The following is a 27,832-nucleotide window of genomic DNA, read 5'->3' on the forward strand; positions in this document are numbered from 1 at the left end:
GCTAAAAAAAATTAATCAAAACTTAACCTGAGTATCATATTAGGATTTGCATCTTGGAATATAGTTAATAGTTCACCCCAGAAGCTTCTCTTTCTCTGAACTTATTTTAAAAACATATGGCTTTCAACCTGCGATATTAAAATAGAAGGAATATTTTGCTTAGTTGGGGTGTCCGTGGCTTAGGGAGTCACGAAATCAGGTGTGAGAACAAATTATTAAAACCAGCTCTGAAGTGGACCTCCTCTTATGGCAGAAACTACCGGGCTTTCCCCCTCTGGACGGCCTACACCATTCTTTCCTCCCTTTCTTTCCTTCTTTATTATTTACTAATCATAACGTTACCATCATTAGAGATGAGTAGAGTGGTGTATTAATTTTTTTATTTACTAAATAAAAAAAATTAATCCATTTCCTTTCCGACAAGATGGTAGGATTGCAATTGCATGGTAGAAGAATATTTGGAAGAACAGAAGGGATCATTCCCAAGCAGAAAAGCTCTACCCCATTCCTAGAATCCCTGTCTTCTTGCCTCCAAAACCATGGAAAAATGCAGTTCGAATTTGAGTTTTGTTTCCATGTATCATCATCATCTTCTTCTTCTTCTTATCGTCTCTTTCTTAATCTCTTCTGTCAAAGCCAGTTCTGCAGTGCAGTTGATGGACAACTCAACCCAAGGTAAAAATACAGTAATCTATTTGGAAAAGCAGATCATGGGAAATGGGTTCTGGTTGATTAACGTTGGTGGGTTGGTGTTGGAATATGTGTGCAGATCCTATGTGTGAATTTGTGGACTGTGGGGAGGGCAGATGCATAGCTTCCAATGGTGTTTTGGGTTTTGACTGTGAGTGTAATCCCGGTTGGAAGAAGATTCGGATCGGGCCCTTGACCTTTCCCTCATGTGTTGTTCCCAACTGTGAGTCTCTCTCAGGTCCCTCATCCATTCATTTTCTCTCTTTTCCGGGGGGCCATCCTGGTCTCTCAAAATATTCTTGGCACCTTCTGAATATTTTTTAGATGGCATCATGGCACCGAATTGTGAATTTGTTTTTGGGGATTGTGCCAAATGATCTTATTTGTGACTACCAGACATGTTTAATGTTGATTGTTTGTCAGTTGTCAGTTGTCACAGTGCATGTGCCTTGAAGTTTCCTTCTAGGGAGGGTAATTCCCTTCCATGGGAGTTTTTAGTCATTTTTGATCTCGTACATCCATGACTTGACCTGCATGTCGTTTTCAATCATCGTGTGGTGGTGTGCGTACCCATCCAATTATACTAACCTCTCGCATTCATTACGCCCATTTGTACTAGATTTGGAACCATTCATAATTTTTCTACTATTCCATTATTCAAATATACATGATTGTATAGGTACACTTGATTTACAATGTGGCAAAGGGGTGTCGTCACCGCCACCAAGTCCAACACCGGCTTCTCTCCTCCCACCATCCTTCAATTTACTAGACCGTAAGTATTACAAATCATTAAATTTTTATTCACATTTACAAATTAATTAAGAGCTCTTTTGACAATAATTTTAAAAACCCGTTTTTAATATTTATAACACTTAAATATTTTTTATTATTCAAGTGTTAAAAAATTTAAAAGCATTTTCTAAAATGAATACCAAACGCTCTTAAAAATTTCTTCATAGCTTGTACATATGTATGGTGCGGTGAGGGAAGGTGCGTGGCAAATGGGTCGAGTGGACATACATGCCAATGCAATGAAGGGTATGCAAATTTGTTGAACAAAACTAGCCTTGCTTGTTTGAAGCAATGTAAGTTTTTTCTCACCTTTTTTTTCTTTCTAAGTCATTAGTTGAATAACTTGAATGTGTTAGCATATAATTTTGATACAAATTCTAATATTAAATTTTCAAACTTTGAGTATGATTTGGGTGGTGTAGGTTTTATAGTTAGGTATAAGGTCAGTCAACTTGTTGATAATAATATATGTATTTTTATATCAAATTTAATAAATATCATGATATTTTAAGATAATAATAAAAAAATAAATTCAAATAATACATGAAATAGATAAACTTGCTATTTTTAAAAAATTATTCAAAAATTATATAAAATAAATTTGAACCCTTGTGATTGGTGGTGAGGACAAAAAGAATGACAAGAAAGAATAATATAGTGGATATTTGATAAAATAATTTAATAACTTAAAATGACTTAATAGTTTAATTTAGGTCATTAAGTAAATTTAATATGTTTGATAAAATAAATTAATGGTATGATTTAAAATAAAAAATAATTTTAAGTAACAAATAAAAATAATTAATTTATTCGTAAATTTATATCTTTATTTTATTTTTTATCCTTATTTGTTTTAATTATTTCCATGATATCTTTTGTTACTCTACTATTTTCATTATTATTTGATTTCCTTTATTTTAATTATAATTTATAAAAATAAATATATCAATTTGATAATTTAAAATAAATTTTAAAATAATTTTATCAAACAATTTTAATTCTTATTTTAAAAATTAAAATTATTATTTAAGAATTAAATAATAAATTTTAAATCAATAATTAAAATATATTTTAACTAAGTCAAGTTAAATAATTAAATAATAAATATTAAATTTTAACAGACACTCTTTATAAATAATCCAAACATTAGATTTGATTTGTATTTTGTCAAAGCCAACACAAGGAAGTTAGTGCTAACCATAACCACTTGGAAATGGTATTTTTTTTTAAAAATCATATAGGATGTATTGTTAAATATATTAAAAAATTTATAACTTAAAATCCTCTTTTATATCCATTTTATAATATTTGCTATATTTATTTGTGAAAAAATTGAGCAAAAATAAGGAAAAAAAAAAGAAAACAAAGAAGAAAAGTGAAAAAAAAGAAGTTATTTTTATATATTATTTTAAATTTATTTCATTTAAATAATTTAAAATATATAAAATTTGAAAAAATTGTTTTCCTTGATTATTTTATTTATTTTTGTTTTTCAGGCAACTTTAGAGCAGGCTGCACGGGCCTTGGCTTTGGACAGCATTCCCCACCATCACCCAGTCTTTCAGGTTCGTCTCCCACAAGTCACGAGTAATAACTAATAAGTTTTCCCTTAGATGCATGTATGTTTGCTGCCGCTGTACTTTACACATATCATTAGGGTCCCTGAAGCTTCACGTGGTTGGTCAACATGATTCCAACTCAATCATCCTTTCCAATTTTAAATCCAGTATAATTATGTTTAAATTAAATACATATTCATCTACTTTTGATAAATAAATCCATTAATTTAACAATTATATTTGATTTATTTAAAATTTAAATTTTGAATAAATAAATTATAATTAAGAGGTTAGTCGTGTACATTCATGTAAAATTTATCTCGGGTTATACGTGTAACCTGTTTAATAATTATACGGTTTTAATTTTCTTTTTTGTTGGTTGTCGTACAAAAATTTCATTTTCATTTTGTATTTTCCAAGAATTTGAATTTCTTTCCTTGAGAGAATATGAATTTTGTACTCTCTAACTCAAGCTTGGTATGTTAGGATCAATTCGAGTCTCAAATTGCTGGAGTTGTCTTCAGGCACTCACCATGGTGGCATTAGCAGCGGTCTTCCTAGTTTGGGTGTAGAGTGGAATCAGTGGGGGGTGACCCTCTACAGCTTATTTTTGTTAGAAAATATAATATCATACTATTATAATAAAACTTTATCATATAAAATTAATTATTAAATATGTCACAATATGTGATGTGATGGTGCTTTGGGTTTTACCTAAGTTTCAATTTTCATATGGGTGGATTATAGGTCAGAGAAATTGGTGGATTTTTAGAAAATGTGTAGCAATTTGAATGTCGACATACCTAGGCTTGTCACATCAATTTGAAACAAGTGGGGGGACTTGTGGAATCTCCAAAGATAATATTCTATATGTTGAATATTTGAATGGAATTTTTACCATTTTGGCTACGTGCCCATTTCCAAATTTTCAAATGCATCAATTTCTTAGGTTATGAAAGTTTTACTTTATGTTTATGTTTGATTATCGAAAAATTTGAGTGAAAATACAAGGAAAAAAAAAATAGAAAGAATGAAAAAAAAAAGGAAAAGAGATATTAAATTTGAAGTAAATAAATTATTTTCATATAATTCTTGAAGCTCAATTCACTTATTTTTCCTCATCATGGAAAAATTAATGATTTGTTTTTATAATAAAATTAAACACGAGAAAACTATTTTTATTAACATTTCTTTTCTTTAATATTTTTTTAATCCAAACATAATATTAGATTTTTATTGTTTTTGGTCACATTTTTTTTTATATATATTCGAGTCTTTTTTTAAATTATTATTTTTTTCTTTAACGAGATTATCTCCTAGTGGCTTGGAGACTCATGTATCCCATCAAAAAATATTTTTTAGTAAAATGTTTTAAGATTTAAAGTTAATTTGTGTAAAATAAAAAACCCTTTTTTCTCACATGTTACTTCAATTTTTCTTTTTTTACTAAAGCTCGGAAATATATTTAAAATGAGTTAAAATCTTGATTTATTTTGAATAAAAGAAATATCTTCAAATCGTATTACCCACACATAATTTATGGAGAACTTATCAACTGAAAACCATTTACATACATAAATCTATAATGAGTTGATACAACCATGTAAAGAAATTGAAAATTACATGTCATAGAATTATTGCTCTACATCAAAGCCTATAAAGCAAGAAAAAATAAGAATGATAAATTTTTAAAAAATTCATGAGCAAGAAGTCTATAAATACCTTCTTTCATCTAAGCGAAGGAAATATCGTCTTTTTTTTTTATTTATTAAATCCTCTTTCGAACTAACATTATTTGAGTTGTCTAGTATATTTCTCTTGACATATTTTTTAAATAAAGATATTTCTTTGGATAACGATATGTCCCTTGTTCTTACTCTCCTCTTCCTACTATATGAATTATTTGAAGAAATTTATAGGTTTTTATATTAATTTTGTAAATAAATATTAAGAAAAATATTATAGGTTTTAGAGACAAGCAAATCTTCTATGGGATCTCATTGGCTTTTAGGTAGCCAAAACTTGTGTCCTATGAGGTCCTTCTCCTCCACATTATGCCCCATTATATGATGGATAGATATGGAGGAAAGCTTTTGGTGTACACAGTGGCTGCAACTTGCAACTTAAAGTGGAGCACTGCCCATGCGAACCCTCTTTCTATTCTGCCCTACTTTGAAATATTTTTCATCCTTGACAATCCCTTCTAACTAACATGTACAAAGGACGTTTGCTTCACAAACATGGATAATATTTACGATATTATAAGGTCATTGTGGGTTTAAATTTAATCTAACTTAAGTTATAAGATCTAGGTGATTGATATTGAAAAATAGGTATAAATTTGAGATGGGTAGGAAAGAGTCTGAATTTTTGTCCAGCAAGTCCACCCCCACATGATTTAATGGAACCAGCTTTTTATGGACAATCACATCATCAAGAACAGTGATGGTGAGACAGTGATGTGATTTAGACAATTTAGAAAAAAAAATAAAACAAAAAGAGAGAGAGAGAGAGAGAGAGAGAGATGAGAAATCCAAAGACTAGCCAACCAGATCCTTCAAAGATGATTTTGAGTTGCCAGGCTAGCTCAACAAAAATGAAAAACCCTTAAATCCACTTTTCAAAGAGACCATAATTAATCAAATGATCTGGAGCTTCAGTTAGATCAAAGATGAGTGAGGAAAGAGATAGAAAAGCTAAGTGGGATTAGCATATTTAATAAGAAGGTAAAACATGGAAGAAAGTGGTAGAGGAGGGTATAAGGGGCAGTAACCAGTTGAGTCATATCATGTGCTGTTTTCTCTTTACCTGAGGACAAGGGCATGTGCCCAAGGATTTTCCTCTTTTCATGGAACCTGTTTTTTGAAGTTCCCTCCTGTCTGTCTGCATTTTCTTTTTGTTCTCTCTATTGTCTTGTCCTTCAATAATGTTCCAGCAGTTAATCAATCTTCATGAGTGGGATGCCTGCATTAATTTTTCTTTGAACCTGCTGTTCCTTGACAATCTAGTCCAGGCATCAATGGACTACTTCTTCCCTTGCATTCACTTTAAAGTTTGTAAAGATGATAAGAATCCCATTAGTTACATGATTTCTTCTTATAGATATAGGTTTCATAGGTAGTTATTTAAAAGTATGTTTTGGGTGAAAACTCTTCTTATTTGATATCCATGATCTTGAAACAAACAATCTTATTTGGGATCATAAATACCAAAATTGTCTATGAAAAACGGATCTAATTTCATTAGTATCTATAAATCATTTCTTCTCTATAATATTAATTGATAGGACCTCATTGGTATGCCATATAAGATCTCGGAACCCATGATTAGACCCAAATACCAAATTTGTCTATGAAGAACGGATCTAATTACATTAGTGTTTATAATTGATTTTTTCGATCCATGTAATACTAATTAATAGGACCTCATTGGTATGCGATACAAGATCTCATGTATTGGAACCTATGATTAGACTCCAATGCATTAGTACAAAACATTTTCTTTTGTAAGTGAAATCCCTTAATATATAATTGAGGCTAGTTTTTCCTACTTATAATATTAGCAACCTCAAAATGAAAAAACAAAAAATAATTTTTGTTTTGTAAAAAGAGAAAATAAGAAGTTTTTTAAGAATATATTTTAATTATTTTTATCGTTTTTTACTTGTTTTATGAGAGTTGTTTAAAAGAATAATCAAAATAATGTGAAGAATAATTTAAAAAGCTTTGAAAATTATTCTAAAAAACCATGTTTTTTTTTAAAAAAATTTGAAAACGCTCCTAAAGTAAATTTTTTGGGCCTTTCAAGGATGAATTTATTTGTAAATATATTTTAGGTAACATGCAATTAAATAATGTAGTACGATGCCATGATAAGATGTGATGTGTGTAACAACTATCAAATGACATTATGTACACGTAAACATATACATATAAACTATGAAATGATATAATGTACTATGAAATGATATAATGTACTATGAAATAATATCATGTAGACATAAACATATGCATATAAACTATGAAATGATATGTACTCGAAAACATGTACATATAAATTGATTGATACCAAATGACATTACGTACACGTAAACATATGCATATAAACTATGAAATGATATAATGTACTATGAAATAATATCATGTAGACATAAACATATGCATATAAATTATGAAATGATATGTACTCGAAAATATGTACATATAAATTGATTGATTAATTATTGGATAGTCATAAACTAATTAATAAGTACTTATTTATGTTCACACCTCTCATCGGTTGATCGAAGAACATACAATTTTTTGTTTTTAATATTTAAAATTTCACTATAATAAAAAAAAAAATAACATTTTGTACATTTTAAAAATCACTTTTAAATTTTTTAATAATTTTTTTAATAACTCAAAATTTTAAATAATTTTCAAAATCGTTACTTCTCAATATAAGGCTCCAACAATTCTTATATCTTATATAAAAGTTATATTATTTTTAATTAAAAGAAAAGAGTAAGACATATTTTGATTACAGGTCTTTAGCTCTAACTCCTGAACCTTGTTTTCGATTTATTAAGGTTATGGGTTTTATGCTAGTAAGTACATTCTAGGACCCACCATGCCAGTAAGAAGACATATTACGAATGAAACCTACTTTAGCTATGATGCAAAATAATTAAATACTTCTTCAATTCCATTCAGGGGGGTGAATATCAGACTTACCTCAACGTCCGTAACATATTGAATATCTATCCACTTGTATATTTTATATTGTCATTTTATTCTAGTATGATGAACACTAGGGGCCAGGACTTCAAAGTGAAGGTACATAGTGATGAAGTAGTAAAAGAAAACAGCCTTTAAAGGCACGACAAAAGTGTCCTAAACTTTACATTGGTGGTGCCCTCGTACGTACTCTCATGGCTCCAAATGAATGCAAAATTCAAAAAGCATGTGGATAGACCACGAAATGGATAAGGATAAGAGTGTCTACATGATCTCAAATGGAAATCAGATGATGAATCTAGTTAAAATAAGTCAATTTAAATTATAAAAGATATTTAAATTAAAGAAAGATTTGATGAAAATAGAAACTTGTCTTTTTTTTTTTTTAAGCCAAGTGTCAAATTAGAAAGTGTGTATTTTTTAGTTTATAATGGAACTTAAGATGAACACTTTAGCAATGGTTAAGTTGGTTTAAGATGCAACTTATGACTTTTCATTAGAGGGAGGAAAGGAAAAATGAAGAGTAATGTAGAAGAGAGAAATTTTATGTTAGATCGGCCTTTTAAACTAGCAACTTTCTAAATTTTCTTATTTATAAAATTATTTTGAAACTGCAAACTATGGCTTCTAAATTTGTATTGAAACCATAGTTTGAAATTGTTGTTTCAAAAAATTATTTTAAAAGTATGAGAGAAAAAAAAAGTCATTTTGAAAAAAAGTTTTAAAATAAGCCTAAACGAATCTTTTGTTTGAGTGAAAGACCATTTAAACCCAAACTCTAAAGAGAATATGGGAAAATAATGGGAGAGAAAATGATGGTTGGCTTTAGAAGTTAATAAACTCTTTTGCTTACAATTAATCAATTTAAATATTGAGAATTGAGAACAATATATGATTATGAAAAAGATCAATTTATTAGATTTGTTTTTGTTGTTTGAAATTTTCCTGTGAATTTATGTGTTTTCTATATTTTATTAAAGGTTTCCAACTTTTCTACCTTTAATTTTAACATATGTGTTGAACACTTTACATATCTGTTGTAAACTAAGTTTATAACCTGTCTACATCTCCCTAGGAGTTAAAGGCACTGACTTGGAAGGTACTAGATGCTGGGAACCCTACATTTCTCCATTTCTTTACCTTAGATTGTATAGGTGCATGTAAAACTAGCCTAGGCCTTTAGTTCCTATGCAACAAAAGCAAAAATCATTTTTTTTTTAACATTCTAGGATAAAAAGGAAAGTCATTAAAGAACTTTTCCTTTGGTTTAGATGTTCCTAAATGAATTCCGCTTAGTGAATATGAAGAATAATGAATATGGAAGTCTTGTACACTTAGATCTTTGCTCGATGACTCGAACCATGATCTTGATACTTAAAAATGTAGATTTTGGAAGAAAGGATCTCTTGGCTCTCACTTTTTTTTTTTTTTGGAGGTGGAAGAAAAAGTTATAGAAACTCCAACCCCAAAAAGGGTATTTATAGGGTTCCCTAATGGACTTAAGTGACTTGAGCCCACTAAGGGTTTGAACCACTTAATTTAGCAAAAAATGGTCCTAGTTGATTAATTAACCTAACATGACATATTAATTAATTAATTAGTCTAATTCAGAGACTTTATTTACTTACCCTTGTGCAACCTTATGTAATAATCAAAATGTCTTTATGCACAAAAGTAAACCTAGACCCAATCCGACACTCATAAATCGTGCCAACAAGGTACATGAGCTCAAATGGTTGGGGACCATTGGGACCCATAAGAGTCTTGGCTATGTTAGAATCTAATTTGGAAGTTGATTCAATATCTTGTTATAAAAAATCAATTGAACTCCAATATCTTATGTAAATAACAATGAGACCCATGTGCTCAAGTTTGTGACCTACTTTTCATTATGTTTAGTTTCCTTATGAACTAGTGTCTGTAGACTAATAAGGTGAAAGCAATAAGCTTTTCAAGACTACCTCCATTATCTTTGAATTACAGATCCTCTTATTGTATGTCTAATTGACATGTTTTAGCTTTCTAAGAGCTAATGTTAAGTTTTACTTAAGGAACTACTATGATTATATTTTTTTATGAACATACCTCTTTAGGATCACCCAAGGGGATACTTTGTTTCAATCCCATAAGATATCATGGTGCCACTATTGAAAATACCTATTACTACCGATTTCCATCAATAATGACCTAATCCATAGGGATGATATGATTACGATCTCACTTGTAGGTCAAAGCCACTACTAAGTTGTCTCTCAACAACATAATGAAGTAGTTTGGTAAGGTCATGACGACTTGATAACCTTAAGTCATGATTCACAATAGGTCTTGTTCAATGCGTAACTATACACACTAGTACACTTACCATGGGAAACTTATCTTGATAGATAGGACCAATCATCCCTCCAATTATGAGATGGTGCATTACAAACTCTAATGGGCTGCCTAGACTCACAAAGCAATTGTGAACAAGTCATCCATTTGCAAGGAACTCGTGACTTGGATCTTTCGTTCAACTCCTAATGCATTTAAATCACGTACAATACAAAAAATGCTAGGAGAGAATGCTCGTAAAATGTAATGCATAGAACAAGGATTGATAAAATTGAAACTAGAATATGATTATATAATAAATTCTAAATTTGTTATTTCGTGTCATACTTTAAGAACTTTATCCTAAAACTAACATATTTAACTGGGTTATAACCTCATGCTCTTTAAGGAAAAAATCAATCTCACTAGACATAGACCCACCACCTCGATCAAATCGAAGTGCCTTGATATATTTTCCTTATTGGTTCTTCAATTCTATGTATTAAGTAAATATATCCAAACCTAGAGTAATCATTAGTAAAGGTGATGAAATACTCATACCTTCCTTGAATATGAATACAAAAAGGTTCACACATGGTAGTATGCACTAATTTCAAACCTTTTTTGACTTTGTATCCTTTAGTAGTAAAAGACCTCTTGGTTTCTTTACCTTCTATACAAAATTCACAAACTAGAAGTTCTTTTGGAATGAAGGTGTCCAATTTCCCAGACATCCAACCTTTGAATCCTATTTAGATTAATACTACCTAGGCTTACATGCTAAATGTTTAATTAGTGCTATGCTATTTCCTTTTTAATGAGATTTAACTATTCTTATTACTTGGCATAAATGATAATGGAGTGATATATAAAAAAAGTAATACCTTCCATTAGTCTACATAAGTAACCTTGTAACTAACGTTTAGGTAAGTACATTCACATTATGTAATCTTCCATTTTGTCGAAAACCTTGTAAAAAATTACCAATAATGAGATTGAAATTTATCTACCACAATATATTCAACAATAAGAACATGATGCGAACTTTTCTTTTCCTTAGGTAATCTAACTGTTCATTTTCTAGTGTGCAAAAAGCCACAAAGGAATCGCGCCCCTAAAGCTTTCTCTTTCTATTTTTTCTAGCTTTCCTTATTTGGTGTTTTTTTTTCTTCTTGGTAGATAAACCTGAAGAAACCTTGACTCCCATAGGAATACCTTTTTTTTTTATTTTTTATTTTTTATCTTTGAGAATCTTTGTAGTCATCTCAAAGGAATTCAATAAGATTTTTAAGATCATATAAACCTTGGTGTTCATAACATTCCTAAGGTAACATGCCTAGCTAACTTGCCTTTATCACTAAATATTAATTCCTTGTAGACTAAAAAGAATATCATAGATAGTGCCAATAGACATGTATTGCTATTTCAACACATTATCTAAATACCTAAGTATGAGACACTTGGTCTTTTGTTCCGCCCTATGCCACCTTTGATATACTTCACTTTTTTTCTACAAGATTTGTTCATAAAGAATAGTTAACTCTAAGAGTTTCTTATTTTAGCTTCTATGCAATTAGTTATGATGTCTAGATAACTTTCCTATCAATATAGTTTGACTTGGTCCATTGATTAGTTATGAGAATTAGAATGATAATATTATATGGCATGACATCCATAACAAAAATAAAACCATGCATTAAACACTAAGGATCCAAGGTAAATAAAATAGCAAATGTAGAGCTTTTATGACTATATATCCGTTGCTAGGTATCCTAGTATCATATGTATTAAGCCTAGTTAGACAGGTCATGATCTTATTACTAGGTAAAAACCCTATCAAATTGATTTTTGTACCTTAAACTTGGAAGGTTTCTAATTAAGCAAAGATCAACATACCTTTTAGTTTAGCCTCTAGTCCATGAAAGCTTTTATGTTGAGCAAACTACTTTCATAATCTAAGTGTATAACTAAGATCATCGACATCAATGTTATTAAGTTAAGAATACCATCATTAGGGTGATTACTCCCATTACTAACCTATCTAGTGTTGTTCATAAGAAAATTCACATTCCATGATACCTTGACCCATTTAATGTTGGGGTGGTGATGTCCAAAAATCAAAATGAGACTTAAAATGATGCTAAAAGTCCATATCCCTTGATTGCTTTGGATCAACCCACTTTTGGGGCGTTGATAACCCAAATTAAGATGAACTCGATCTTGGAGGCTATGGGGTTGTCTATGACTCTCTCTCACTTAATATTTTGATTTAATTAAGAGTTTTAAAACTTTAGTAATTACCTTGATGAATAAATGATTTTTTACAAGAATTTTAAAAAATATTTATTTCCTAATTGGAAGTCTAGTGTAATATGAGAATGTGTTCTTGAAAAATTTATAATTTTTATTAGAGTATTTTCTCCAAAAATTACTTTTGATAAATGTCTTCTTCTTTACACAATTCTAATTTAATAAATATCTTATCTTGGAAATATTTTCAAAGAAATTTATTTCTATTAAATTACTAAGTTTCCTTATCTACTATGAAAATTTTCAAAATATTTATTTTCCAAATTAAAAACTTTAATGTAATAAGAAAACTTCCAATTTCTGAAAATTCTGAAAATTTGAGAGCACCTTATCTAGCATGGAAATATTTAGGATATGTTTGGGAAGTGTTTTTGAAAACCGTTATGGAAAACAATTTTTAAGAACAATTTTTGCTGTTTTCAAAAATGAAATTGTGTTTAGGAATTGAATTCTAAAAAACAATTTTTGTTCTAAAAAAAAAACATGTTTGATGAGTTAATAAAAACAATTTTTTAGAACAAGTAAAAAAAAAAAAACTTGTTTAGAAGTAATTTTTTTTTTAAATTGATTATTTTCTTTAATTAATTTGATATAGTAAATATATAAATAATTTTTAGATTCACACTTTGTTATAATTAAAAAAATTGTATCCATTTTGAAAATTATTTGCATCAATTTTAATTTTTTTAAACAAAATATTATTTTGTAAACAACCTAACTATATTCGATTTTTCAATATTTTTATTTGTGCATATGATAAACCCCTTAATCATTTTGAAAACTTTTTTTTTTTTAAATCATAAATGCATCATATTAATACATGTTTTCATTAAAAAAAAAAACATCATCTAAGTATTACATGTATACTAACACAATCAATATTAAAACAAATAAATACTCTAAGTATTATGACACCAACATCATATTTTAATATAATGTATACAATATTAGAAAAATTAGGTTAATCCAACCTATGGTAATCACCTTAGAGGGAGGGTGAAAATGGTGATGGTCTATTTTTATAAATTTAAATTATGTGAATGTAAGAGGCAAATATATGCAAGTATATAATAAAACAATATAAAGACAGTTGCATATAAAGTAAAAGAGTAGGGAAGGGAGAATGCAAACACAAGATTTTATAGTGGTTTGACACAACTCGACCTACATCCACTCTCCTCTAGCTTCAATTATAAGCTTGAAGTTCTACTAATTCAAGGCTTCCAAACCAAGTCTTCAAGCAATAAAATTGGATTATGGTTCTAATTCACCCTCTTGGACTTTTGGCTTCAATCACTTTTTATAATCCTCAAGAGATACACCACTCTTGAACAACCTCTCAAGTGATACCCCACACTTGAGAATCTTACTCTCAAAGATATACAAATAATCGGTCTCACAAAATCCTAGTACAAAAACTTTAAGCTCAAATGATACAAGAAATCTAAGATTGAATAATGGTGCACTAAAAAACACTATTCCAAGACTCAAATATATTCAAGAAAGGTTTGAGAAAGTTAAGCTCATAAACAATGAAGATTTGGAGTCTTTTTATAGAGGAAAAAAACCAAACTAGCCGTTGGAGGTTCGATCGGTTGAGTTGGGGGTCGACATGTTGACTAGCCGTTAGCATTTAATGCTTGACAGGTGACCGTCGGACCTCGATCGGATCTCAATCGAACCTCGACTGGACCTCGACTGGACCTCGACCGGTTGAGGTGTGGGTCGACCGATTCCTCATCTGGTTGAATAACCATTCTAGAAGAGAGAGAATGTTTTTTTTTTTCACACTTCGACCAGTTGAGCTGACGGTCGACTGGTTACTGTTCACACCCTTGACCGGTTGAATTGGGGGTCAACCTACTCCTAGACCAGTTGAGTTGGCGATCAACCAGTTTCTCATCTGATTCAACCGGTTGAGCTGTTTTTGGCTCAACAACCAACTTTTTCAACTTAAAACCTTTTAAACAAGTTTGAAAAACATTTGACACAAGATTTTAGTTGAAAACATGAAATCATCCAATTTTAAAATATTTAAAACAAAATAACTCTTAGATGATTTTGGTGTATAAGTGAATAATGTAATGCATGAAAATCTTAATGCACCAACAACCTTACAAAAAGATCTTATGAAGCTTGGGTCTTGAAAAATACTTCTCTTTGAGGTGGTCTTCTTCTTCGTGATTTCTCATTGACTTGATTTGTCTTTGTGATTGCCACTTTAGAAATCGTCTTGTCTAATCACATTTGAAATATAATCATTAGTTTTAAACATTGTTTTGTTATCATCAAAATTGATATTAACTAAACCTTGGTTTCACATATAAGTTCTAGAGTTTATAGATGATAATTTTTGAGATAATATATACATTCACTTAACAATAATCAAAATAATAAAAAACAATATGATAAATAATAAATGACAAATGACGATGTTGCACTTATAACAACCAATAAGTAAAAGATGACTTTAAGGATTTGTTACAAGCATTGGGTGTTGTAAGTTAGCAATTAATTGTTAAAGTTGTTGTGGGTTATATTCGTCAACCCATATAAAGTAGTGCAAATGTTTCTACAATACAAAAATTGTCAAAAAGAATGAAATATGTTGTGTGTATTTCATTAATATCAATTTATTTTCATGAGTTAGTTAAATGTACTTGCATGATATAACGGATAACAATAAAACCAACAACCATTGTTCTTCTGTGTTTTCGACATTAAAAGGTGTGTACGTCTACATTCACAATAACACATGGGTCTTTTGTCCATCATATTCTAATTTATAAGTAATATTTAATCATTATCAATTACAATATACATCATATAACACTAATGACAACTAGTTAATAAATATATATAAATTTTAATGTATAATTAAAGAATTAGCAAATATTTAGAATTAAAAACAATACAAGTCATGGATTGACATTGAAATAATTTGAATTATGTGTCACACTGTTTTCAACCAACCTCCACTGTATGTACTTTTTGATATGGCCACTAAAGAATTGCTTATACACTAAACAACTGCTTATATAAGATACACTTACTAAAAGACCGACTTTCATTCATTAGGCCAGCATGAAACTAAGAAAGAGACATGTGCCTAAGGCGACATGCAAACAAACTATGCACACTAAGGTGGTGTTTGGTACATGGGAATAGGGAGTGGGAATAAACATCTCATTCATTTTCTCCCTTATTCCTATGTTTGGACAAATGTTAAAAAGGCAGAAATGGAATAAAAAATTATTCAGACAGAAATCAAATCCAACTTATAAGTCGGATTTGAATTCATCAAAAGTAGGGGGTATTCTGATTCATTAAACCTATTTGATAATATAAAACAACCTAAATTTACTATTTTACCCTCTTATCTCATTCTTCAAGCCTGATGCTTATCTTCTTTGCAAAGCTAGACCCATTCATCATCCACTTCTATGCAACAAGTGATTCTCCCAAATTGAATCAATCAAGCCTTCCACGACATTTAGAAAAAAAAATTTCAATTTCTAATTTCTAGGGTTTTGAATGAAATTTGAATTCTTTTATATCCTCTTTTGGAAATAGAAAAAACATTTGCTAACTTTGAGAATTTAAATATTAATATATATATATATATATATATATATATATATATATATATATATATATATATATATATATATATATATATATTTTGATAAAATATAATTTTATAACTACTTAAGCATGACAAATTATTCAAATTTTTAATAAAAATGATAATTGAATATTTGTACATTAGGGTTATATGATTTTTTATGGTAAATTTTTTATTTATTGAGTATATATATATATATATATATATATATATATTTTAGTCTTATTATTTAATAACAAAAATAAAAAAACTCTCAAAATTTATTTATTTATTTAAATAAAAAAATATATTTTAAATTATATGGAAAGATATTATTGTAAATTTATTTAGTTTTCATTTACATTCCTATTATTATCAAACATTGGAATGGAAACAAATAATCATTCCAACCTTGCATTCCTAAGTTCATCCAAATGCTAGAAATGGAATCATCAAATTCATTTCTATCCATTAAGAAATAGGAATGGAAACAAAATGTTCATTTCCATTCCCTATTCCAACGTACCAAACACCCTCTAAGAGAATAGAGATGTCTATGTAACTCATAATGCACCTAAATCATATACAATGTAAGTGATAGGAGTGTGAGTGCCAAGATAAATGATTAGTGCAAATAGGATCATAAAGGAAATGAGAATCATAATAAATAAATTTATTAATGAAACTAAAATTTGTTATATCATGTCATGCCTTTTAGGGTTTTATCTATACAATGGATTGAAGAGAAAAAACATGAAAAATAAAGTTAGGATTACATTTTATAGAAAAGGTTCAAATGCTGTAAATAATATTGTTTAAATGTTAAAACACTTCCTATGGATGTTGAAACACTGCTTGTTAATTTTGATCAATTTCATTTCAACTTTATATTTTTTAGGGCAATTTTATATAATTAAAAGATTAATTATTTTCCAAAATTAGCATAAGGTTTTATAGAGTATAAAAAAGAATATTTTTTGTGAAAAATTACCTAAAAAGGATAGTCTAATTATAAGTTTTGTACCTCCATCTCTAGAACTTTCAAGATCCTTTTGCTATAAAAAATATCAAAGACTCACATCACGAAACTTTAAAAAGGGATTTGAAGAATCTACTATGGAACATGACAAAGTGTTGTGTTAGAGATACGAAAAATGAGTGTAGGTGTTGATAGTATAAACCTTAGGAGAAAGTAATTCGATTAAGTAAAATTGCATACTATTTTCTTATATTTTGTGGATTATTTAATAGTAGATAAACAACCTATGACTTTTTACATCTAGGGATTATTAAATAGTTTTTCCATGTTATATCCTATATTTATTTGTGTGATTGAATTTACTTTTACATGATATTCATTAAATTTACTTAATATTAATATAAATAATAAAAAAAATTAAATTTAGGGCTAATTTCTTGCACTATCTATTCATTTCCTTTCTACTTAATTTCATATATCAAGATAAAATTAATTTCATATTATAACTAAAATATATAATAATTACAAATTGAAAAACCATTTGGTCAATAGGGTAACACTCATGAGGGGTGAATGAGTGTTTTTAAATATTACAATATAAGTGATGAAAAATTAACCCAAATTAAAACTTGGAGATATTAGGGATAATCAAAGTAATCAAAGATCAAATAAGAGACACAAGAATTTTTAAATGGAATCCTCCCACACTAATTGTGGAAATAAAAAACTATGTGGTCTAAGACCTTTAATCTACAATCCATCATTTGAGATTAAAATACAAAAATTTACTTGATTGTTTTACCTCAGAAACTTATTCTCCATCACCTATACTTTGATCCATGTTTGCGATGCAACATCTTCAATGCTCTAATGGATTCTTCTTAGCCTTTGATGAGATGTAAGTCATTCCAATAACCCAAAATTCAATCGTATGAATTCTTTCTTGAGAGATTGAGAATGATAGGACAAATTGAATGATTCTCTCAAAGTGTCCAACCCGAAAACATATTTAGGTAGGGTGTATATAGGCCTAAGAGCCTAGCAGCTTATTTGGTAATTGTTTTCGAAAGCAGTTTTGAAAAACAGTTTTTGAGAACCGTTCTTTGATGTTTTGTAAGATAAAAGTCTATTTGAAAATCTAAAATATTTTAAACATTTTTAAGTGTGTTTTAAAAATAATTTTTATATCTAGTGTTTTATTTTTAATCATTCTAAATGTTTGTGTAATTATTTTTTTAAATAATCCTTAGAAAATAAATGAAAACAATAGAAAATCGCTAAAAGATGTTATATGAAAATACCTCATTTTCTATTCTTAAGAATAAAAAATAGAAACGGTTTTTGATTGTCAAACATATTTTCCTAGGTTATTTGTTCCGGAGAATAGAAAACTATTTTCGAAAACAGTTGTCAAACATGCATTAGAGTGTTGGAAATAGAATTTTCTCAAAAAATAAAATATCAAATTTCCAAAAAATTAATTAAGAAAATATTTTTCTTAAAAAATAAAATATCAACTTTCCAATTATTAGTTAAAAAAATAATTTTCTAAAAAAATAAAATATTAAATTTCTAATAATTAATTAAGAAAAGAATTTTCTTAAAAAAATAAAATATCAACATTTTAAAAATTAATTAAGAAAAAAATTTTCTTAAAAAATAAAATCTTAAAGTTGCCAAAAATGAATGAGGACATTTTAGCTATATTTTAAAACTTTCAATTCAATCCTACTTTATTAAAAAAAAAAAAAACTAATTTGTGTTTAACAAATCTTTTCAGACTTACTAGTGACAATCCAATTAAATAAACGGTAACCTTGAAGCTTCAATGGAGAGTAAGTCACTATTTAAAAAGGTTCCTATGCTAGAATGAAAAGGAACAAAATTGCCAACAAACAAAGTAATCTCCCTCTTTGGCAATTTTGTGACAAGACACTATTACATTAACCCCCTAATACTCTCAAATGGAGTTTAAATAACTCTCAATCATTCTCGTCTAAACTTAATCATCAAATCACAAGCTAGGAATCGAAAAATGCATCAAGATTTAACAAATTATCCCAATACTTGTATTTTTCACACACTAAAACACAAATACTTAGGGTAAAGCAGTATGTGGGAGAAACAAATATAACCATTTAATCAAGAAATGATAATATGGAAAAGAAATAGAAATGATCATGATTCAAGATGCACTCCTTGCATGCGAGTTATGTATCAAGTATATTAATCAATTCATGTATCAATCTAATTCAACAATCAATCAACCAAGTCTCTTCATGCCCATGTCTCCATTTTTTTTGTTGCAAAATAGACAAAGAGAATAAAAAAAGCAAGAAAGTGCAAATAAAGTGAGAAACATGATATCCATATATAGATGAAAGATTCTAGATACAAACTAATGCAAAATATCCAAAACTAATAAAGTGAGAAACATGATATCCATATATAGATGAAAAATTCTAGATAAAAATTAATGCAAAATATCCAAAACTAGAAGTAGGTAGTGTATAACAAAATAAAAAATAAAAAATGAATTCCTTTGAAATAGAAATGAGACAAAAAAATTCAACTCAGGGCATGATTCAATCAAAATAACTTGTAAAATTAGAAAGAATAGTAATGAATCAAGTAGAATGCTCAGAGAATACAGTTCAATCAAACAAGATTGATATTTCGAAACCAAAGAACAAAGTTAATCACAATCTTAGTTCAAAAAGAGATGCATAATAATCAGAGTATATTAGGGTTAAGAAATGATTCAATGACATTGATTTTCAAGGGAGAACAACTTTTTATCTAATTCTATATAGAAAATTTGAATTCTTAAAAGTTACCAAACCATGCCTTAAACCAATGAATTCACATCCAATTAGTTGGATCTAAGTTCATTGGAATTCTATTTAACACAACATTAGTTGATTTACATACAACACAATTTTTACTCCCCTCAATTATATCATGATTTTTCTTTTATTTTTGGAGAAATGGAGGCATTGTACATCATTTATGGAAATCATATTTTCACTATGGTTGCCTTATTCCACTTAGAGGGAATTTTCAAATATTGCAAGTGCTGACATATAGATCTTGGGAAGAATCTTAGATTTTATTTTAGCTAAGATGCCATAATTCATTTCGAGAAACAAAATATTAAACATAGACAAACAAGATATGTATATTAAAATTGGCTAGGCATGGTGTTTGATATTTCCAAAGAAAAACAAAAACTACTTTATTAAGCAAACTTAAGAAAATTCCCTATTAGTTATTTACCAAGGATCATTCTAGATTTCCCATTATACAATAATTTTTATTTACTTTGATTCTTTACCTTAATTGTGATTAAAGAAATCCTAGAGAAATAACCACAAAACGTGTAGGTGTAGTACATTTATCTTAGGCCTAAAACTTGAGATATTGAAGTCATTCCTAATAAAACCAGTAAATAAGGTATTTGAAATTACCTTAAGGAAGATTAGGTTAGGTCAAATGAGTTAGAAAAAAAAAAAAAAAAAAGAGCAATACAATCACAAATCCTTAGGCCTACACTAAATGACTTTTAAAAAAAAAGACAGGAAAACTCCCCTACAAGAAACACTCCCCCTAAAACAAAGACCCGAAGTCCTAAACTCATGAACACAAATATACTCCCCCTAACTATGAAACTTTTCCCCTAAATTTATAACAAAGATTCAAGCACACTAATAAAATATTCTTAAAAAGAAAACATAAAATAAAAAAGGAAACTAAAGACTCCTAAAATTGACATAACAATAGGGATAAGGATGAAACATTAATGCAAGACCCTAGGCTATAAAACAAAAAGTGTTACTGAGAAGGGGAAGCTCTTAAAGATTTCTTAAGAAGTAAAATATTAGGAGAATCTAAAGAAGTAGAACAAGAGCAAACCAGACCTTTACTTTGAAGTTCAATAAGAACATCTTCCTAATCCAAATGTGTCTAGTCTTAGGGACTCTAAAAGATGAATCACAAAGATAAAATCAAATCAAAGAGAAATCAATAAGAAGAAGAAAACCTCGAAGAAAATGTTTTTTTTTTAACTTAAGCTTTGAAGGATCTCTTTGTAAGGTTGTTGTTGCACTAGGTTTTTTATGCATTACATTTTTAATTTATGCACTAAAATCATCTAAAAGTAATTTTGTTTTAAATCCTTTAAAATTAGATGATTTCATGTTTTTAACCAAAATCTTGTGTCAAATGTTTTTTAAACTTATTTAAAAAGTTTTAAGTTGAAAATGATGGTTGTTGAGCCAAAAACGGTTCAACCTGTTGATTTGGATGAGGAACCGGTTGGCTTGTCTAGATCAACCTATCGAATGGTGCAAAAACCTTATCTTTATTCCATAACGCTTTTTCAACCGATCAAGGTTGAACCTCAACTGGTCGAGGTCCGATCAAGGGACGGTTGAGGTCCAACAGTCACCTACCAAACATTAAATGCTAATGGTTAGTCAACCGGTTGACCCCAAGCTCAATCAGTCAAATCCCCAACGGCTAGTTTGGTCGTTTTCCTTTATAAAAATGCTTCGATCTTCATTGTTTCAAGAGTTTAACATTCCTAAACATTTCTTGAATATATTGAGCCTTGGGAGAGTATTTTTTGAGTGCACAATTGTTCTAAAACTTGCATATATTTAGTGTACCATTCAATCCCAGTTTTCTTGTATCATTTGAGCCTAAAGTTTTGTATTATGATTTTATGATAATATTTCTTATTATCATTTGTAAATATTTGAGAAGAAAAGTCTAAGTGTGAGGTATTACTTGCTGATTCTCAAGTGTGGGGTATCACTTGAGGGGTTGTTCAAGAGTGGGGTATCTCTTGAGAATTATAAAGGGTGCTTGGAGCCAAAAATCCAAGAGAGTGGATTGGAACCATAATCCTATTGTATTACTTGAAGACTTATGTTGGGAGCCTTAAATTAGTGAAACCTCAAGCTTGTGATTGAAGTTAGAAGAGAGTGTACGTAGGTCGGGTTGCATCGAACCACTATAAAAATATTGTGTTTGCATTCTTTATTCCATACTCTCTTACTTTATGTGCAATTGTTTTTATATTGTTTTATTATATTTTTGCATATAATTATTTTTTGTATTCACATAATTTAAATTTACAAAAAAAAACTACCACCCTATTCACCCCCCTCCATTTAGGGTGATTATCTTTGGTTGAGTTAACCTAATTTTTCTAACAATATATTACTTATTTTAAAAAATTTCACTTATTTTTTAAGAATTATTTTTAAAAATAATTGACAAATATAAAGAATGATTGAAAATAAAACATTATGGATAAATTTTAATTTTAAAAAATATTTAAAACCATAAAAAATAGGTTAAGAATATTTTAAATTTCAAAACAAAATTTTATTTTATAAAATATTAAAAAATAGTTTTTCAAAAATAGTTCTCAAAAACTCGTTTTAAAAATTTAAACACTCTCTGAACAAAATCATAATTTTTTTATTTTAAGAATCATGGATCTCATCAGGGCTTGACAGATTCGTACAAATTACTGATTAGACCTCAAAAGCGACTCCTACAACGAAGCAAATCAAAGACAACACATGTAAAAGGTTTAGCCAAATTGATTGATACATTCAATTGAATTTCAGAAAACATTGAACATAATGGGAATAAGATCTTGATTAATAAAAAATTTAAAAATATTAAATTTATTCTTCTATATTTTTATAAAATCAATTATATAGTAATGATAACCAATTCTATTTTCTATTTTGCTTATAATTGATCTATAAGTTAAAATCTATAAAATACAAATAAAAATAAAAATAAAAAAATAAAAAAATAAAAAAATAAAAAGAATATGAGCTCAATCCAATAGGCTCCATCCGTTGACACCCTCATAAAGTTAATTGCTGTCAATTAGTGTTAGTAGTACCATACCAAGTTGATAAATATCACTGGCCGACTATGGACAGAGGTGAAAAACATGAAACATAATAACAAAGCATATCCGACTATGAAGTGATAAGATTGATGCATATCTATATATATTAAAATATTGTTGCATGTCTAATAATGGAATAACTTAATAGGATAAGAATGATTGTCACCCTATCAAGCTAGTTTGTCTGGTGAGGTGATGTCCACTGGAGTCTATTATTAGTGTTTTTAAAATACCAACATTGCAGTTGCTTTTATCATGCCAGCATTTTTGGCTACTAGGGTTTTCTTTTTTTGTAATAAAACCAACTGTGGATAGTGCTGAAAACCGAAGAAGTTGATGAGGGTGATGTGAGAAAATATTGAGACATAATGTGCAAGCACACAGACCAGGGGTCTACCACCCTTTCTCCCAACTGGGTTCTTCATTATTTTAATGAAATAATATTATCATCTTCTTCAGTCTCACCATTATCTAGCTAGCTTTCTGGTTGGTATCATAAAGAAACACAAAAAAAAATGCCCACTAAAGGACAACAGTGTTGGGATACTGTAACAACAGTGCTGCCGCCGCAATGGTGATGAAAACAGTGCCAATGGTTTTTTTTTTTATATCTGCATTAGAATGAAGGTGTGAACAAGGTCAAAGGAAAACCCTTGAAGGAAGGAAAGGACATGATCAGATGGGTGGCAGCTGAGCTGAGTTTGGTTTTATTTTACACGTTCAAGTCATCTTCCATTTCTTCTTTCTAGAAATATTTTGTTTGAAGTCTTCTAGGGTTTTCTTTAACTATTCTAAAGGTTCATAGAGAATGAGACCACTAAAAACCCTAGAAGGTAAAAGAGAAGATGATCACCATCAAATTTGTTGGGGAGGCTTGATTTATTTGGGTGCCGACAACCTACTTAACTCAATTGTCATCCAAGTGGTTGAAAGGATTGTTCAAATTGCAGTGCCCACATGACTTTGAGGGTTGAGAGGTCTTGTCGATTGGATAAGTTGATATGTTTAATGATGATGCAATCCCTAATAGTGTATGTCGTTACAAATATGAATATATAAATATATAAATATATAATATTAAAATCATAAAAATATATATACTTGGAAATGATTGAAAATATAGGCATATGATTATACCTTAAGACTTTTATTAATTTTTACAAAAGAAAAGGAAAAATACGATATTCCACTAGACTTGGGTTGCTCTATATCATTACAGCATGGCAGAAAGGAGTGCAAAGTTCTATCAGAAAAGGCATATTACTTGCTTTTATATATTTGTGTATATGTTGTCATACATTCCAAGCTACTTGTCCTACTCAAATGATATAAAGTCACCATTTATTAATTAGTTGTACATCACTACCTACTTGCTCCAATATTGACAATAGGATACATTGCTGAAGTCCACTTTCTCATTAGGTTGGTACACATTTTTATCTCTTATTATTTATATTATATTTTTGTTTAATAGATTATACCTCATCGCATATATTCAATTGTTCAAATTGGTTGTTTAATTCATTTGTTCGAAAGATATTATTATAATACCTTAACATTTTTTTGATAATAAGTATATTACCTTCTTAATAAAGAAGAATTGTTTTTTTGTTTTATTTTTTAATTTTAATTTATTTTAAATAAATCTTTACAGTAATCAAAAGAGTCTTCAAATTTATATTTATTTTCAACTTCATAAAATATTTCATCACTAATTACATTTCTTCATTTATGAGTATTTAAGTATCCACTACAAGACTTTTTTAATTACCATCGCTTTTCCACGACTGATTCTACTATAAAGACTAATAGTAGACAATAGCTTTTCTTTAAATGCGATTTACAATTTAACTCACAATCTTCTTCGCTTAGAAAACAACTCTCAAAATCCCAAAAATTGCTTTATGATTATTTTGTTTTTTTCTTTTCGTTTATGACTAGCACCAAAAAGAAAAAGAATAAAGAGTGGAGACCATTTGAAAAGCCACGAAAGAAGGTCGAGTGAAAAATATGCACATCCCTATACGCCAATATTTTTATAGTGTCAAGTAATTAGTGGTGAGGATTATTGAAAGTGACATTGATGTACCATAAAATATTAATATACTCCAAAGTAGGTAATAATAAAATATATCTTAATTGACTAATAGGACTGTCGGCCAACCAAGCCAGTGTACTTTGCCCTTCCATCCTCCTCCATCTTTCAGGGTTTGCTACATCATGAGACCCATAAAAATAACAATAAAATGGAGATAGATCAAACTCCAATAAACTATAAATCATTATGGGATAATCATGAGTGCAAAAGGTTTTCATCTTTGATTAGTCCACAGCTTGGTGGGTATATCCAAAAAAAAAAAAAAAAAAAAAAAGAAAAGAAAAAGAAAAGAAAAAGAAAAGTGGCCTTTGCCTCATTTAAATATTCCATCGAGGAACCATGAAATGATATATAATACGCATTGATGGATGGGTTCCATTATAATTTTAGCCTTAATAAGTTGCACAAAGTGTGTAATGCTTGTGCTCATTTCAATCTAATCATAGAATTTAATGTCACAATTATTATGGTTGCTAGAGCAAATATTTGATTAAATATTAGCATTAGTGTTTCCAAGCATGCAATTTTCAACATTTAATTAATTTAAATGGTAAACAACCCCTTTAATATGAGATGGGACTTGATGGGTGATATTAGCTAGCACTAGTGTTTCCAAGCATGCAATTTTCAACATTTAATTAATTTAGATGGTAAACCCTCTAATATGAGATGGGACTTGATGGGTAATATTGGGTAGCATTAGTGTTTCCAAGCATGCAATTTTTAATATTTAATTAAATGATAAACCCCTTTAATGTGAGATGGGACTTGATAGGCAAGTTCATGATTCCCTCTTGACCAAATCAATCAATTATATTGACTTGAATATTTTCTTTTCCATAATGTTTAAATAGTTTTTACCTTTTATTATTTGATTGGCCTAATAAGGAAAAAAAAAGCCCATTTTGTTAATATAGTACATGAGCCAAGAAATTAGATAATAAATCTTATTTTTTATATTAATTTAAAGTATATTTTACAGTGATTTTAGAAAATATTATTTTTTTTAATACTTAAAACATAAAAATTTTCAAATCTTAAAAAATTTAAAAATACTATAAAAAAATCATTACTAAATAAACTTTTAATCTTCTAATGAATTAAAATATCACACACCCTTGTATTAAGTATGATGTAATGAACCTAGTGAATTCCTAGCCCCCCAAATGAATGGTGCCAAAGTTTCTATTCACACGCTCATCTTTTCGATGGAAGTATTTTGAAGATTTTTTGTGGATGAAGGAGGGAAATAATAATAATAATAATAAAATATGTGAATTTTCTAGTCCCAACAAATGGAACAAAGTTTCTATTCACACTCTACTTTCGATGACAATATTTTAAAGATTTTTTGGGGTAGAGGAAAGGGATATAAAAAAGAAGACAAAAATGAATATGTGCCATTTTCTAGCTCCCGAGTGAACATCAAAGTTCCTATTCACACACTCATCTTTGTATGGAAATATTTTAAAGATTTTGTGGAAAGGAGATAAAGAAATAAAAAATTTAGAAAAAAAGAAAAAAAAAATGAAAAAGAAAAGAAAGAAAGAAAGAGTCTACATCGAGGCTCCAGAGTTGCATGATGAGGATGATGGTATCAGATGGAGGTGGTAGCCGAAGACAACTCACTTTTCTGGAGCATTCTCAATTGGAATTATTTCTCTAAGTGGAAAGTTTAAATAAAGCGAAAACTTCCAAGTTTAGATATCAGACTGCCACATTCAATGGCCTCACTAGGTGGAAGTTCTTGTCTGAAATTCTCTATCCAACAAACATCGGGAAAGGATGAACCTTGTGTAGCTTTCATGGGTGGTGGGTTGGTGGTCGCTCTTACCACGAACCAGACTGCCATACCTCCATATTTCCAATAATGCAATGTAAACAAAACCCTCACAATTCTCCTTATAGCAAAACCCACCACCCTTAATAAATGTTCAATAAATTAAGAATCTCATTTAAAATAATAACATCTTCCGGTTCCAACTCGAAAGTTCTAAGTGTAGGGACCCCTCTTCCTGATGACACATGACACACATTTCCCGATGACACGTGGCACGCAATCTTATCCGGATTAAACCCATCCGGATCTTCCCAAGAGTACACGTGGCGCGCTTCTTCTATCCGGACTTCCTTTAGGAGAGGCACACGACACTCACAAACATAACATCCGAACAACCGCCACAATGCATCTGGACGATCAACATATACTATCCGGATATGTTTGTTCGGATCATTGACTGAAGTAAGCAAGTCTTGCACGTCATCACAACAGCCTGCCATGACCCACGTTCCACCACCTGCAGAGTGAAAGGACAAGAATGAAGTGACGGCAAGTCACTTCCCACAATCTCTGACAGTCACGACGCCTCCCACGATCTCTGTCAGTCGCCCGTAGGGTGATGATGGTCCTACCACCACTTAGTGGCATCATGACAAGCCAAAATATCTCCCTACCATTAAAGAGGGGAACAGAGCTTTTGGAACTATATATATGAACCTTCGCACAAAGAGGAAGGTAAGCTTGTTATACCTAGTAAAAGTCCAATTGATTTATCTCTCTTACCATGACTGACAAAACTATCGGAGGGTGCGTCCGGACACCCTGTCCGAACGCCTTTTGCAGGAACGATTGAATCAAGAATCTATATTGGTTGAGATCGTGTATCCATCCATTTGGCAACTACGTGGATCGCCAGGGACGCGAGGCCTCAACACTAAGGACTTAGGCAAATATGAATTAATAATTAATAATGTCTACAAGAAAATAGCAAACAAGGATTTTTAATCCAACATTGAATATTCCTTTACAAATTTTATTTTTCTTAATTCAACTC

General features: G+C 29.5%; 1 protein-coding gene across 1 annotated transcript; it reads left to right on the forward strand.

Moving 5' to 3' along the window:
- Window positions 1–539: 539 nt before the first annotated feature.
- Window positions 540–3,590, forward strand: LOC117922477. Its single transcript, XM_034840609.1, has 6 exons — window positions 540–675; window positions 770–913; window positions 1,370–1,465; window positions 1,908–1,927; window positions 2,982–3,050; window positions 3,531–3,590. Exons 1-6 carry the CDS (start codon window positions 540–542, stop codon window positions 3,588–3,590), a joined length of 525 nt encoding a protein of 174 aa, XP_034696500.1.
- The last annotated feature ends 24,242 nt before the right edge of the window (window positions 3,591–27,832 follow it).

This window comes from Vitis riparia, chromosome 9 (assembly GCF_004353265.1).
Source record: "Vitis riparia cultivar Riparia Gloire de Montpellier isolate 1030 chromosome 9, EGFV_Vit.rip_1.0, whole genome shotgun sequence".
NCBI lineage: Eukaryota > Viridiplantae > Streptophyta > Magnoliopsida > Vitales > Vitaceae > Vitis > Vitis riparia.

Excerpts from the sequence above, each read along its gene's own strand:
- LOC117922477 (XM_034840609.1), top strand. The coding sequence starts at position 540 with ATGGAAAAATGCAGTTCGAATTTGAGTTTTGTTTCCATGTATCATCAT. Across the intron at positions 914-1,369 it reads CTCATGTGTTGTTCCCAACT|GTACACTTGATTTACAATGT; the intron begins GTGAGTCTCTCT and ends ATGATTGTATAG. Across the intron at positions 1,928-2,981 it reads GTTTTATAGTTAGGTATAAG|GCAACTTTAGAGCAGGCTGC; the intron begins GTCAGTCAACTT and ends TTTGTTTTTCAG.